The sequence below is a fragment of the Podarcis vaucheri genome (assembly GCF_965113315.1).
Source record: "Podarcis vaucheri genome assembly, chromosome: 1".
In the NCBI taxonomy this organism is placed as follows: domain Eukaryota; kingdom Metazoa; phylum Chordata; class Lepidosauria; order Squamata; family Lacertidae; genus Podarcis; species Podarcis vaucheri.
This window is the reverse complement of record NC_138759.1, coordinates 2,470,910-2,484,399: the sequence shown is the minus strand read 5'-3', so window position 1 is coordinate 2,484,399 and position 13,490 is coordinate 2,470,910. Positions and strand designations below refer to the sequence as shown.

At 47.5% G+C, this 13,490-nt stretch overlaps 1 protein-coding gene across 2 annotated transcripts in view; it reads left to right on the top strand.

Annotated features, from left to right (window-relative positions):
* Nucleotides 1-13,490, top strand: part of MDGA2 (MAM domain containing glycosylphosphatidylinositol anchor 2) — a 413,027-nt gene that overhangs the window by 227,999 nt on the left and 171,538 nt on the right. The window contains exon 4 of one of the 2 annotated variants that reach the window (XM_082229872.1): nucleotides 9,801-9,997. In XM_082229872.1, the coding sequence (XP_082085998.1) occupies nucleotides 9,801-9,997 (197 nt within the window). Of the gene's footprint in view, nucleotides 1-9,800; nucleotides 10,010-13,490 lie in introns of both variants that reach the window. The other variant, XM_082229871.1, reaches the window with a different exon arrangement.

Here is a 13,490-nt window from a genome sequence, read left to right as displayed (position 1 = left end):
TCCACATTTATCACAAAAAAGACAAAATGAAACACACAACAAAGAAAAACACATTACACTACAATAAACTAAACTAAACACAAAGGAAAATTATTACTTCAAATACCTAAATCTCTTTACACTGATAACTGACTTCCTTGAATCCCCTCTAACTAATTTCATTATATCACCTGTATAACAGTTCTCCAAATTCTTCTTTCTAAGAATAATAGGATGCAGCAACAGAAGTTGTTGAGGCAGCACCAAGCGTTGAGATTTTGCGCCTCTAACAACTTTGCAACCTCCCCTGCAGCCCCCTACACCATGGGTTGGCAAACTAAGGTCCGCGGGCCAGATCAGGCACAATTGCCTTCCAGATCCGGCCCGCGGATGGTCTGGGAATCCAGGCAGCCCGCATGGCACACGCGCACGATGGTTTTTGCAACTCAGCCAGCCTTAGGGGTCAAAAGTGAGGCGGGCAGCTGCTTGAGACAAGCCCCTTCTCCGTCCGTCACGCGAGTGCAGCAATCTTTTCTTCCGGGGTGGGGAAGAGGGAAAAGGAGCCACAGTTCGGATTTCCACCATGGAATTGCCGGCGACTGACCTCAGGAAGGGCAGCTGCGGCGACAGGGGTATGGAGCAATGCCTGCCGGTGTCTGTGGCGGCGGTGCTCCCGCCAGAGGAAGCGGCGAGCGCTTGGGTGGCTGCACTCCTAAGCAGTTCTGTACTGTCCTGGGGGAGCTTCTCGTTAGCTACACGGTGCGAGCCATGGAAAGGTAAATAGCCACTGCCACCTTGTCTTCCAGAGAGCCAGTGTGGTGTAGTGGTTAAGACTGGTAGACTCGTAATCTGGTGAACTGGGTTTGCTTCCCCACTCCTCCACCTGCAGCTGCTGGGTGACCTTGGGCCAGTCACACTTCTGTGAAGTCTCTCAGCCCCACTCACCTCACAGAGTGTTTGTTGTGGGGGAGGAAGGGAAAGGAGAATGTTAGCCGCTTTGAGACTCCTTCAGGTAGTGATAAAGCGGGATATCAAATCCAAACTCCTCTTCTTCTTTGCTGTTGCTTGGCATCCAATGAAGTTCAATGCTGGAAGATTCAGGAGAAATAATAATAATAAGAAGAGTAAAATAAGAAGAAGAAGAATAAAAGGAAGTCTTTCTTCAAGCAGTGCAGAGTTAAACTGTGGAACTCCCTCCCACAGGAGGCAGTGATGGCCAACAACCTAGATGGCTTTAAAAGAGGATTAGACAATTTTAGACCCTCAGACCCTTGGCTTCGTGACTCCCTGTTTCTCAACCCTCGGACCCTTGGCTTTGTGACTCCCTGCTACCCAGTGTGGTGTAGTGGTTAAGAGCGGTAGTCTCGTAATCTGGTGAACCGGGTTTGTGTCTCCGCTCCTCCACATGCAGCTGCTGGGTGACCTTGGGCTAGTCATACTTCTCTGACGTCTCTCAGCCCCACTCACCTCACAGAGTGTTTGTTGTGGGGGAGGAAGGGAAAGGAGAATGTGAGCCACTTTGAGACTCCTTCGGGTAGTGATAAAGCAGGATATCAAATCCAAACTCCTCTTCTTCCGTCATGCAGGGAAAATAATGTTTTTGCTTGAGCGGCGCCGGCCTGACTTAGCGTGGCCAATGGCTTTTCCCTTCACTCACGCAGACGCACATGCTCTCCAGGGCTGACAGAAATGGCGCACTTACCTCAGCCCACCACCCCGCCTTACGAGGGAAATAAGAAACTGTCAACACGTAAAACGCAAAGGAAGCAGCATGGATGTATTAGGGAACACCCCCCTCCCCCCAAAAAATCACATTTGGGCAACTTTGGGGTTGGTCTGTGTTTTGTGACTGGTGTAATTCACTATCTGAGAAGAAGCGTGAGAACAGGATACAGTCCTATCTGTATATACTTTGTATTGCTCTTTCATTTTTGTCTGTGCCTGTTCTCTCTTGGACCTGACTGAGCGAGAGCGCCATGATTCTCTGTCTGTATATAGTGTAAATCAGGGGTCTGCAACCTTTAAGACAAAAAGAGCCACTTGGACCCGTTTCCGAAGGGGAAAAAAACCTGGGAGCCGCAAAACCATTGCGACATTTAAAACAAATATATCTCCGGAGCCGCAATCTGACAGTGGGCAGGAAGGTGACGTCGGGACGGTGCGTGACTAACGCATGCACCGCCCCCATGCGACATTGTGGGATGTAAACACAGGAGCAGTCAATGACAACATTCCTAGAGTGTACATGTTAGAACATGGGGAGGGATGTCTGTCCAGCAAGCATGGACTTCCTCCACATGTGACCAGAGGTGGGTGTGGCCTCACCTGTGCAGGTAGTGACAAAAGCACAGGGCAGGCAGCCATCTCTCTCTCTCTCTGCCATCACCTTTCAAAGAAGCAGGATGCCTTCTTGGCTCTCAGCCAAGAGAGGAGAGGGCTATCTTCCTATAAGATAGATTCTAAGTGTATTTTACCTTTTTAAGCCTGTCTGCCGTCTGGGATCATATTGTGAACAGATCGTGAGTAAACTCTTTATACTTTTATAAAGACTGTGTTGTGTCTTGTATTTTAAGAGGGAACAAAGGGGAAATTACCAGAGTAATTATTATAGAGGTTCTAGCGAACCTGTGCACACGTTACTGTTGCGAACTTAAAGGGGAATGTCTATAAACTCTGCTGATATTTTGGGAACTTGTTAGCACAAGTTGGATAAGGATATAATTAGTCAATATATCCTCTCCTGCACCCCAGAACATTCCCACAGACATCACAGCCAGTACAGCGCCCGCCACAGTGGGGAGTGTCGGGGCGCACAATGTGCCTCCTCCCCTCGCTAGTATCCGCCCCGGAGCCGCGGCAAAGGTGTAAAAGAGCCACATGCGGCTCCGGAGCCGCAGGTTGCAGACCCCTGGTGTAAATGAATACGTAGTTTAGATCCACGGATGGTCCATTCTTCTTGCTATGCTATGCCAGAAGATTAGCTTGCATCTTTCATCTGGGAGATGTTGCTGAAGAGCACACTGGAATGAAGGGATATGCCGTTCCAGAATTGTGCTTACTGGGAGGATGCTCCGAAAGGTCAGGGAGACTGAGGGGGCCTCTGGGCAACCCCAGAGTGTCATAAATCCCAAGACGTGGTAGCAGAGGATGGTTTTGACACATAGTCCCCCCCCCAAAGGTCTGAGGAACAGTGAACCGACCCCCTGCTGAAAAAGTTTGCTGACCCCTGCCCTACACTATGACGCTTGTTACGGAAAAATCAATCACGAGGCTGCTCAGTCACCCAGCTGGTCAGGCAAAGCCCATGGGTCCCTACGGAATAAAGGAAGGAGTCCAGCCACCAACAGGAGCAAAGAGCTGTAGACCAAAGTTTATTGCGCAACAGGTTCAAAGAGGAATTTTGAACCCCGAGGATGGGGTGACAAGGACTTTTAGAAGCTTCTGTCTTATCCCAGCATACAGTTCATTAAGTATCATCACTACATCATTTCTACATCAGAAAAGGGGAGGGTTATACATGACACGGGTGGCGCTGTGGGTTAAACCACAGAGCCCAGGACTTGCTGATCAGAAGGTCAGGGTTTGAATCCCCATGACGGGATGAGCTCCCGTTGCTCGGTCCCTGCTCCTGCCAACCTAGCAGTTCGAAAGCACATCAAGGTGCAAGTAGTGAAAGTTGATAAATAGGCACCGCTCCGGCGGGAAGGTAAACAGTGTTTCCATGCACTGCTCTGGTTTGCCAGAACTTTGTCATGCTGGCCACATGACCCGGAAACTGTACACCGGCTCCCTCGGCCAATAAAGCAATATGAGCACCGCAACCCCAGTCGGTCAGGACTGGACCTAATGGTCAGGAATCCCTTTATCTTTATACATGATTAAAATAGGAGGAATGTGTTGGGGCAACAGGCAGATACAGGATATGTATTGGGAAGTACATTCGAAGCACCTACTGCAAAGGGACAACAGAACTTTGGTTTGCATAGTCTGCCACCTGGGCAAGTGCCTTTGCCCAGCAATTGACACCTACGAGTACCTTCCTGTGAGTATGTGACCTCTCGCTTGAGGGATTATGGTGGGGGCTGAGTGGTTTCCAAGTCCTTGGCCAATGAAGCAAATTGGCGGTGGTTTGAAGGAAACTGGCAAAGGAGTTGATCTTATATGATTTTTAAAGCTAGGTAACTTCCCTGAGCTGTCAAGTCAAAATGATACCTTTATGCATAATATTTGTAACATTTAACAACTTTAAACATGTGCCCCCCCCCATAACTTCCGTAACACACTGTAAACAGATAAGTAAAGTTCTTAAGAGGGATGCAGGTGGCGCTGTGGGTTAAACCACAGAGCCTAGGGCTTGCCGATCAGAAAGTCGGCGGTTCAAAACCCCATGACAGGGTGAGCTCCCGTTGCTCGGTCCCTGCTCCTGCCAACCTGCCAGTTCGAAAGCATGTCAAAGTGCAAGTAGATAAATAGGTACCACTCTGGCGGGAAGGTAAACGGCGTTTCCGTGCGCTGCTCTGGTTCGCCAGAAGGGGCTTGGTCATGCTGGCCACATGACTCGGAAGCTGTACGCCGGCCCCCTAGGCCAATAAAGTGAGATGAGCGCCGCAACCCCAGAGTCATCCGTGACCGGACCTAGTGGTCTGGGGTCCCTTTATCTTTAAAGTTCTTAAGCACAGTGCAGAGTCTAGATCTGGGACTACAAAGGAACTCTCTTCCTCTCCAGGGTCTCTGAGGGTCTTGCATGATGTTGGAGGGAGAGCAGAGGCAGGAAAGGAGAGCAGCTGCTGGCATCTTGATTCACAATGATCCGCAACATCTCTGGCTCCCAGCCTCTTGCTCCTCAGAGAACCAATTACCACCATAACAAATAAAAAAAAGGTTGTAATACAGAGATGAGTCTCTCTCTCTCTCTCTCTCTCTCTCTCTCTCTCTCTCTCTCTCTCTCTCTCCCTTGTTCACCCCCAAGCACAGAGAGGCATTTTCCTGAAAAGCCAATATTATTATCTTATATGTTCCCCCACCCACATTCTGGGCAGAGCAACACCTGAGATTTGTGCTCCCTTGCAGCGAGGGAGGTAGCAGGAACTGCTGATTGCAAACCCAGCCCAGTCTCTGAAGGGGATTGCCTGGTTTAACATTTCTCCAGGAACCAGCCCTCTTCTTGCAACTGCTTGCCAGCCTAGGTGCATCCTTCGCAACGTTCACTTCTCCGAACTGTGCAGTGCAATGTCTTCAAAATAAAGAAATAAATTCAGGTGTCGGTGAAGCAAATGTACAAAAATGCCTTAAATTGGGGAAATCCTTAGCAAAAAAAGAAGAAGTGCATTTTAGGACAAAGTCACACTCTAATGCTGGTGCATATTTAAGGGGATTAAAAAATAATAAGGCAAACTTACCTGGAAATATTAAGAACTGAACTTACCACCAGAAAAGGGAGAAACTGAAAGAACCTGCTGGTCTCTTTCCATTCTGAGCACCTGCCCCAGGAGATGTGAAGTAGGACTTTGCACATTTCAAACATTTCTTCACTCTCTGAACACCCAAACTGATGGCAAAGGGTTGGTCTGGATGACCCTATGGGTCCCTTCTAATGGCAATTCTATGATATAGCTCTGCACAATGCTGAGCTAACATGAGGAAAGTATAACTGATTTTTTTTTTATCTAAAAAATGAACACATCACCTGTAAACAAATGAGAATTACAAGCTACCGACTGTTTTTTTTAATGAGAATCAACTATTATCTTTTTTATCATCTCTGATTTTGAAATGGGAGATTGATATTTCAGATAACCAATTGCACAAAGCTACGCATGGAGTCTATATCGGACTAGAGATTCAGCTTGCTTGAAGTCCAGCGGAAGCAAACTGCACCAGAACAAGCTCACAGTAGATTTTTTTTTTTTTAGTTACAAATTAATGGGCTGGAGAGCTCATTTGCATTTTGTCTCCATTTGGAAAAGAACTAATTAATATGTTTTATTGAGCTAATTGCAGTGCCACCAGCCTTTGCGGGAGGGGAAAAAATAGGTCTCAGGGATGTGTTTCCAGAAAGAAAAATCTTACTGCTAACATGCGTGACTAATAATGGATGTAGCTCTGTTAAAAAATTAACCACACTTTAATTAAATGAACATTGCAAAGATACCCATTGTAGCAGGCCTTCCTGATTTAAAGTCCCCCGGGGCTGGCCTGCCATTGGTTATATGAGGCGAGGCAAAGGCTCATTAAAAGCAAAACAAAAAACAAAAAACCCAACCCCAAACACCTGCCAATCACTTCTTGTCCTTCAGCCTCCGCTAATGATCCCTCACTGCAAGGATGCTCCAAGTTCAGAACTAGTTACCGTGGAAGAAGGATTCCCCACTTTGAAACGAGGAAGAATTGCCCCAGTTTTAAACTAAAATAAAGTTTACAAACCTTCCTTGGAGGTTTTTAAGCAGAGGGTGGATGGCCATCTGTCCTGGATGCTGAGATTCCTGCATTGCAAGGGGGCTGGACTAAATGACCCTCGGGTTCCCTTCCAACTCTACCATTTTGTGATTCTATGAAAGCGCGTAGAGAAAAGTTTTCCTTCCCCTCTCGTAACATCCAAGGAAGCCTAACATTGGAAGGTTCAGGAGAGCTAAAACGAAGTTCTTCTTCGGAGTTAAGCTGTGGAACTCCCTGCCACAGGAGGAAATGATGGCCACCAATTTAGATGGCTTTATAAGAGGATTGGATAAATTCACTGAGGAGATGACTACCAGTGGCTACCAGCAGGGCCGTCTTTACCCAGGGGTGCAAGGGTTGCGGGGCACGCGGGCGCCAATTTCTGGGGGGCGCCAGGCGCTGAAGCCGCCTAAGCTCTTAACTATCTATCTGTTATGAAATAATAAATAATTTTGATCAAACTAGAAAAAACAAAATACATATATTCTTCGGTATTACCGAAATGTATACCTGCTGTTTCACTAAAGGACTTTCGACTTTGTGCGCTCGTTTATCAAAGACGCGCCGCGCCAGTGGTGACGCTTGTTATTCACAATGGTGGCACTTGTCAGATGAGTCAACAACAGCGCTTGTCATTCTCAGTTAATTTGGGGGCTAAACTAAATTTGGGGGCGCTGGGCGGATCGTTGCACCCCGGCGGCGCATATGCTAAAGACTGCGCTGGCTACCAGCCACAACGGCTGGGATGTGCATCCATTGCCATGCTTCTGAATCACAGCTGATGGAAACAGCAGGAGGGGAGAGTTGCTCTTGCACTTGAATTCTGTTTGTGGATTTCCCATGGGAATGTGGCTGGTTGCTGTGAGAACAAGATGCTGGACTAGAGAGGTCAGTGGCATGATCCAGTAGGCTCTTTTCATGTCCTCATGTCCTTAGTGTGTCAAGTACACACAAGAGTTAGCCATTTGTTAAATAAGATCCCCTATTCCCAACAGTGGTCCGACCAGTGCAGGATTTACGTATAAGCTATATACCCCTGCCCACCTTACAGTTCGAAAGCACGTCAAGTGCAAGTAGATAAATAGGTACCACTTCGGCGGGAAGGTAAATGGTGTTTCTGTGCATTGCTCTGGTTTCGCCAGAAGTGGCTTAGTCATGCTGGCCACATGACCTGGAAAAACTGTCTGCAGACAAACGCCGGCTCCTTCGGCCGATAGAGCGAGATGAGCGCCGCAACCCCAGAGTCGTCCGTGACTGGACTTAATGGTTATGGGGTACCTTTACCTTTAAACAAGAAAATCTTAGGGTCCCACTCTCTTGTGAAGTCCCCAAAAAAGTTTTAAGGGGGAAAAACTGGATGTAATTCAACAATAACTTTGATAAAATACATATTTTGTTATGTGCAAATGGCTTTAGACACCTATGAGGTCCATCAATGACCATATAGTATATATTCCACACACAAAACAGCGACAATTTGTTGTTGAAAAAGGACAGCTGGACATATCAAGGGCCCCGTTACCTTCAGGAGCTTAGGGCCTCATCAAACCTAAATCCAGCCCTGGGTCCAATCCTGCCTCCTATGCTGAATTAAACACAAAGGGGGGGGGGGCATAATAATATTTCGGCCAATCTTCTTTCGACGGCGATACGATTTGGGTATCTACCTTGGATGGATATTGAAAGTGGCATTGCAATAAGAAGGCTGGCCTGTCTGCAGAGAGGCCAAAGGAAACTCGACTCCGAAAGGTAGCATGGAAATTAATGAGGCAGCTGAACTATATTTTCGGTCCCTGAATTGGATCTTAATTGCTGCAGCCGGGAGAGAGTTACAACCCTCTGTAGGGACATTTGCTGGAAGCAAGGCTTTAGATTACACTCCCGGCAAAAGGTACAGAATCCGAAGGCCGTGAGGCAGGAAAAGGTCGTGAAGCTCATTGCCCTGGGCATCACTATGCTCAGGTTTGCAGCTCGATCCTATATATGATTACTTAGGAGTAAGTCTTGCACCTCAGTGACTGGGCAGAGAGACACAGCTTTGAGTTTGCTGAGCAGACATTTGCTCGCCCAAGGAAGCCCCGGAGCTGAAATCCTGCAAGCGTTTCTCCAATGGAATTCTCAGGAGCTTCTTCAAACTACAATTTGTTATATATTTTATATTTTCCTTTTGCATTTTTCTGTTGTGAACTGCCCTCAGGACTTCAGATGAAGCTCGGTAAACAAAGTTAATAAATAAGTGAAAAATAAGGTTTCTCATCCCCCCCCCCAATCTTAAATTCAGTTCTCCAGACTTCTGCAGGAATCAACACAGAAATTTATCAGCATTTGGTGGCAAATTTCTCTTAATACTCACATGGTTTTGTATACAGTTTTGTACATATCTTTTTGCAGGGCAATTATCTCTCATATGATGCATTTTCATATGTTGCTTTCACAATCATATTCATTTTTATTTCCTCTGATAAATGCATTTCAATAGCATTGCTTGGTTCAAGAACTGCATTGCAAAAGTGCAAAAGTCGAAAGACGGTTGTGTTGTGTTCCCCCCATTGTTTGGAAAGGCTTAATGTGGTAGATTCGCCTTAAGATGCAACCTGAATCATCTATAGAGGACACATGCGATAACCCTGTTTAGAAGTCTATCAGCTCCATCTGGTGCACAGGATGAGACCCTCCCTGCCCGCAGACTGTCTCGCCAGAGTGGTGCATGCTCTGGTTATCTCCTGCTTGGACTACTGCAATGCGCTCTACATGGGGCGACCTTTGAAGGTGACCCGGAAACTATAACTAATCCAGAACGCTGCAGCTAGACTGGTGAATGGGAGCGGCCGCAGAGACCACATAACACCGGTCTTGAAATACCTGCATTGGCTCCCAGTACGTTTCCGAGCACAATTCAAAGTGTTGGTGCTGACCTTTAAAACCCTAAATGGCCTCGGTCCAGTATACCTGAAGTAACGTCTCCACCCCATTGCTCAGGTATTGAGGTCCAGCGCCGAGGACCTTCTGGCGGTTCCCTCCCTGCAAGAAGCAAATTTACAGGGAAACAGGCAGAGGGCCTTCTCGGTGGTGGTGCCTGCCCTGTGGAACGCCCTCCCATCAGATGCCAAGGAAATAGACATCTCTCTGACGTTTAGGAGACATCTGAAGGCAGCCCAGTTTAGGGAAGTTTTTAATGACTGATGTCTTAATGCATTTTTAATCTCTTGTTGGAAGCTGCCCAGAGTGGCTGGGGAAACCCAGTCTGATGGGCGGGGTATAAGTAATAAACTATTATTATTATTATTATTATTATTATTATTATTATTATTATTATTATCATTATTTGAAACAAGGGAGCCCTATGCCTCTGCTAACCTCCTGCTTCCTCCTCCTTCCCTTTCCAGATCTGGACGACCCAATTGTGACCGTCCACCAGAGCATAGGGGAAGCCAAGGAACAGTTTTACTATGAGAGGACGGTGTTCCTCAGGTGTGTGGCCAATTCCAACCCACCTGTCCGGTACAGCTGGCGGCGAGGGCAGGAGGTGCTGCTCCAAGGATCCGACAAAGGGGTTGAAATTTATGAGCCCTTCTTTACCCAGGTAGGAATCAAGGTACAGTCATATTTTTTCTTACTTACTACTCTTATCAATGTCATTTCAATTTCTGCAGAAACGCATTTCAAATGGGCATGTGGGTTGAGGCGAAAGCAAGGCAGACCGGTGACAAAATAGCTGCACTAGTAGCCGATATGTTTCTGGGTTCCACTGAATGCCAGGTTTTAATCTTGTAAAGGCTTGTCCTAGAGCAGAGATAGGCAACCTAAGGCCCACAAGTGGCCCATGGGGGTCATTTAACCGGCCCACAAGCCACCCCTGAACTGAGCCGCCCGCTCGGCAACTCCCCGCCTGCTGCGCTAAATGGGTGCGGCACGACGCAGGGACTCGCTTCTGTGGTGCTGGAAATCGCGTCTGCGCATGCTCAGACACCCGAAATCATGTCTGCGCAGACACAGACACCGGAAATCGCAGCCGTGCACATTCTGGCCCATGGAGGGATCTCCACTAGAGTGAACTGGACCAGGCGAGGTAAACCTTTACCATGCAAAGCCAGCATCGCCACAGGCAGGGCACTGAGATTGGTTCCACCAACGGGTCTCCTCAACTCGTGCTGAGCCTCTGTTTCTCCTGATGGGAGAAAAGCCGTGCTATTCTGCCATCAGGTTCCGCAACCGGAAGAATTTCCAGGGCAAAATGGAGAGAGACTTCAGTGTTTCCCACAGCTCATTGCTTTATTTCCCCTGGCTGCTGCCCTTGCCTCTTTCCTCAACTTCTTCCTCCACCTTCGCCCAAGTACTGGCTTAAATGTTCCTGTACTAGTGTGGGAAAACTGAATAATTTAGGCTCAGGATTACTTAAGGACTGCCATACCCTGTATAGCCCAAGTCAGTCACCAAGATAATCAGGGGGGGCACTGTTTGTGGTTGCCTATGGGCTAGAGATACAGAGTTGTGCCTTCATGTTACGGACCCAGTTCTGTGGAACTCCCTCCCACAAGAAGTTAGACAGGCACTGTCCCTACTGAGTTTCAGGCGCCTGCTCAAAACCATTTTATTTCAGGAGGCCTTTGCACCCGGAAGGCTTCTCAGATGTTTTACAGGTATCTCTTCTTCTTCTTTTAAATTTTAAATGATTGAAGTTTAATTTTTTTGAGGTTACATTCATATTTTAAATTGTGTATATTTTATTGTTGTAAGCTGCTTGAGACCTACATGGTGAAAAGCAGGCTGTAATTTTAAAAAACAAACAAAAACAAAAACAAAACCTTGCCACCCCCTGTCCTAGAGAACACCTGGCCAGGTAAGATCTTCCAGGGATGCCCTCTTCCAGGGTCTGTCCTCTAGGGCCAGGGTGGAAAACCTTTGGGGGTCGGAGTGGTGCATCCTATACTGTGAAAGTGCTTGGGGGCTGCGGATTTCTGACAAAAGTGGGCGGGGGGGTCACCTCTTCTCTTTCCCTCTGTAACACCTTGTCACGCTCCATGGGGTGCCCTCAGGGACAAGGGTCTCGGTCCGAGGTCGTAAAAGCCTTTCACCCAAAAATGTATGCAAAAGACTGGGGTTTGAGGGAAGACTGGGGTTCTAGATCAAGGGAAGTAATAGTGCCACTGTATTCTGCTCTGGTCAGACCTCACCTGGAGTACTGTGTCCAGTTCTGGGCACCACAATTCAAGAAGGACACTGACAAACTGGAACGTGTCCAGAGGAGGGCAACCAAAATGGTCCAAGGCCTGGAAACGATGCCTTATGAGGAACGGAAGGGAGCTGGGCATGTTTAGCCTGGAGAAGAGGAGGTTAAGGGGTGATATGATAGCCATGTTCCAATATATAAAAGGATGTCACATAGAGGAGGGAGAAAGGTTGTTTTCTGCTGCTCCAGAGAAGTGGACACGGAGCAATGGATGCAAACGACAAGAAAGAAGATTCCACCTAAACACTAGGAAGAACTTCCTGACAGTAAGAGCTGTTTGACAGTGGAATTTGCTGCCAAGGAGTGTGGTGGAGTCTCCTACTTTGGAGGTCTTTAAGCAGAGGCTTGACAACCATATGTCAGGAGTGCTCTGATGGTGTTTCCTGCTTGGCAGGGGGTTGGACTCGATGGCCCTTGTGGTCTCTTCCAACTCTATGATTCTATGATTCTATGAGGTGCAGCCCTAGTCTCAACATGCAAGGTTCAATGCAGAGAATCAGTTTGGCTCCAGAACATGATCCGAAACAGAGCTCAGGAAACCACCACCCAAGGTCCATATGATTAGAAGGCTGGAAAGCAAGCCTGAGCAGGAAGGGATGAGGGAGTTGCGTGGAGAGTTCCCGCCTCCCACCAGTGAAATAACGACACATGACACCATAATTAAGGTTAATGGGCTAAAATTGGCCACAACCTTATTGGTTACAGGTGATGAGCAGTATTGGCTTAGGCATTGGTCCTAACCGACTATATCCGACTCCAGCCCATCCGCTTGAAGTCTGGGAAGGGTTAACACCAGCAGGGATAGCCCTGCTGATGCACATCAACTAGGTAACTCCCCCGGGGTCACCAATAGGGGGCGTGCTTTAGGCCCTCACCTCCATAGGCTTCAGACAAGGCAATCCCCCCCCCCCGGAATCCTTTACCGGACTACCCTTCAATATGTGGGGCAGGTGATGGCGCTCCTCCTTTCCAACTCATCTACATAACAATACCCCCCATTGCCTAATGGAACAAAGAAAACCTAAGAGGAGAAAACAACCACAAAGAAAATTAGCTGCAAACAGGCCCAGACGCAGAGAAAGGAAGATACAAACTGGGCAGCTGAGCAATCCGAAAGAGGGCGATCCAGCATGCCTTATGAGGAACAGCTAAGGGAGCTGGGCATGTTTAGCCTGGAGAAGAGGAAGTTAAGGGGTGATATGATAGCCATGTTCCAATATATAAAAGAATGTCACATAGAGGAGGGAGAAAGGTTGTTTTCTGCTGCTCCAGAGAAGCGGACACGGAGCAATGGATCCAAACTACAAGAAAGAAGATTCCACCTAAACATGAGGAAGAACTTCCTGACAGTAAGAGCTGTTTGACAGTGGAATTTGCTGCCAAGGAGTGTGGTGGAGTCTCCTACTTTGGAGGTCTTTAAGCAGAGGCTTGACAACCATATGCCAGGAGTGCTCTGATGGTGTTTCCTGCTTGGCAGGGGGTTGGACTTGATGGCCCTTGTGGTCTCTTCCAACTCTGTGATTCTATGATTCCCCTGGAACTCTCCTTCCTTGGGGTTTTGAAGCAGAGGACAGATGGCCATCTGTCAGGGATTATTTATCTGGAGGTTGTGCTAGATCACCCTTGGTGTCCCAAACCTATGATTTTATTATTCTGCTCTTTATGTGAACAGAACATGGTTCTTACTGCATTTTCAAACAGTCTCCCTAGGAGCAGGGCCCAGACTTACCTGAGAGATAAATTAGTTTTGTTCTTGGCTCATTACCAGAAAAGTCTTTAATTTACATAGACACCCTTCTTCCTCTCAGCGGACTTCCTTTCGTTGGAAGTTTTTAAACGGAGTTTG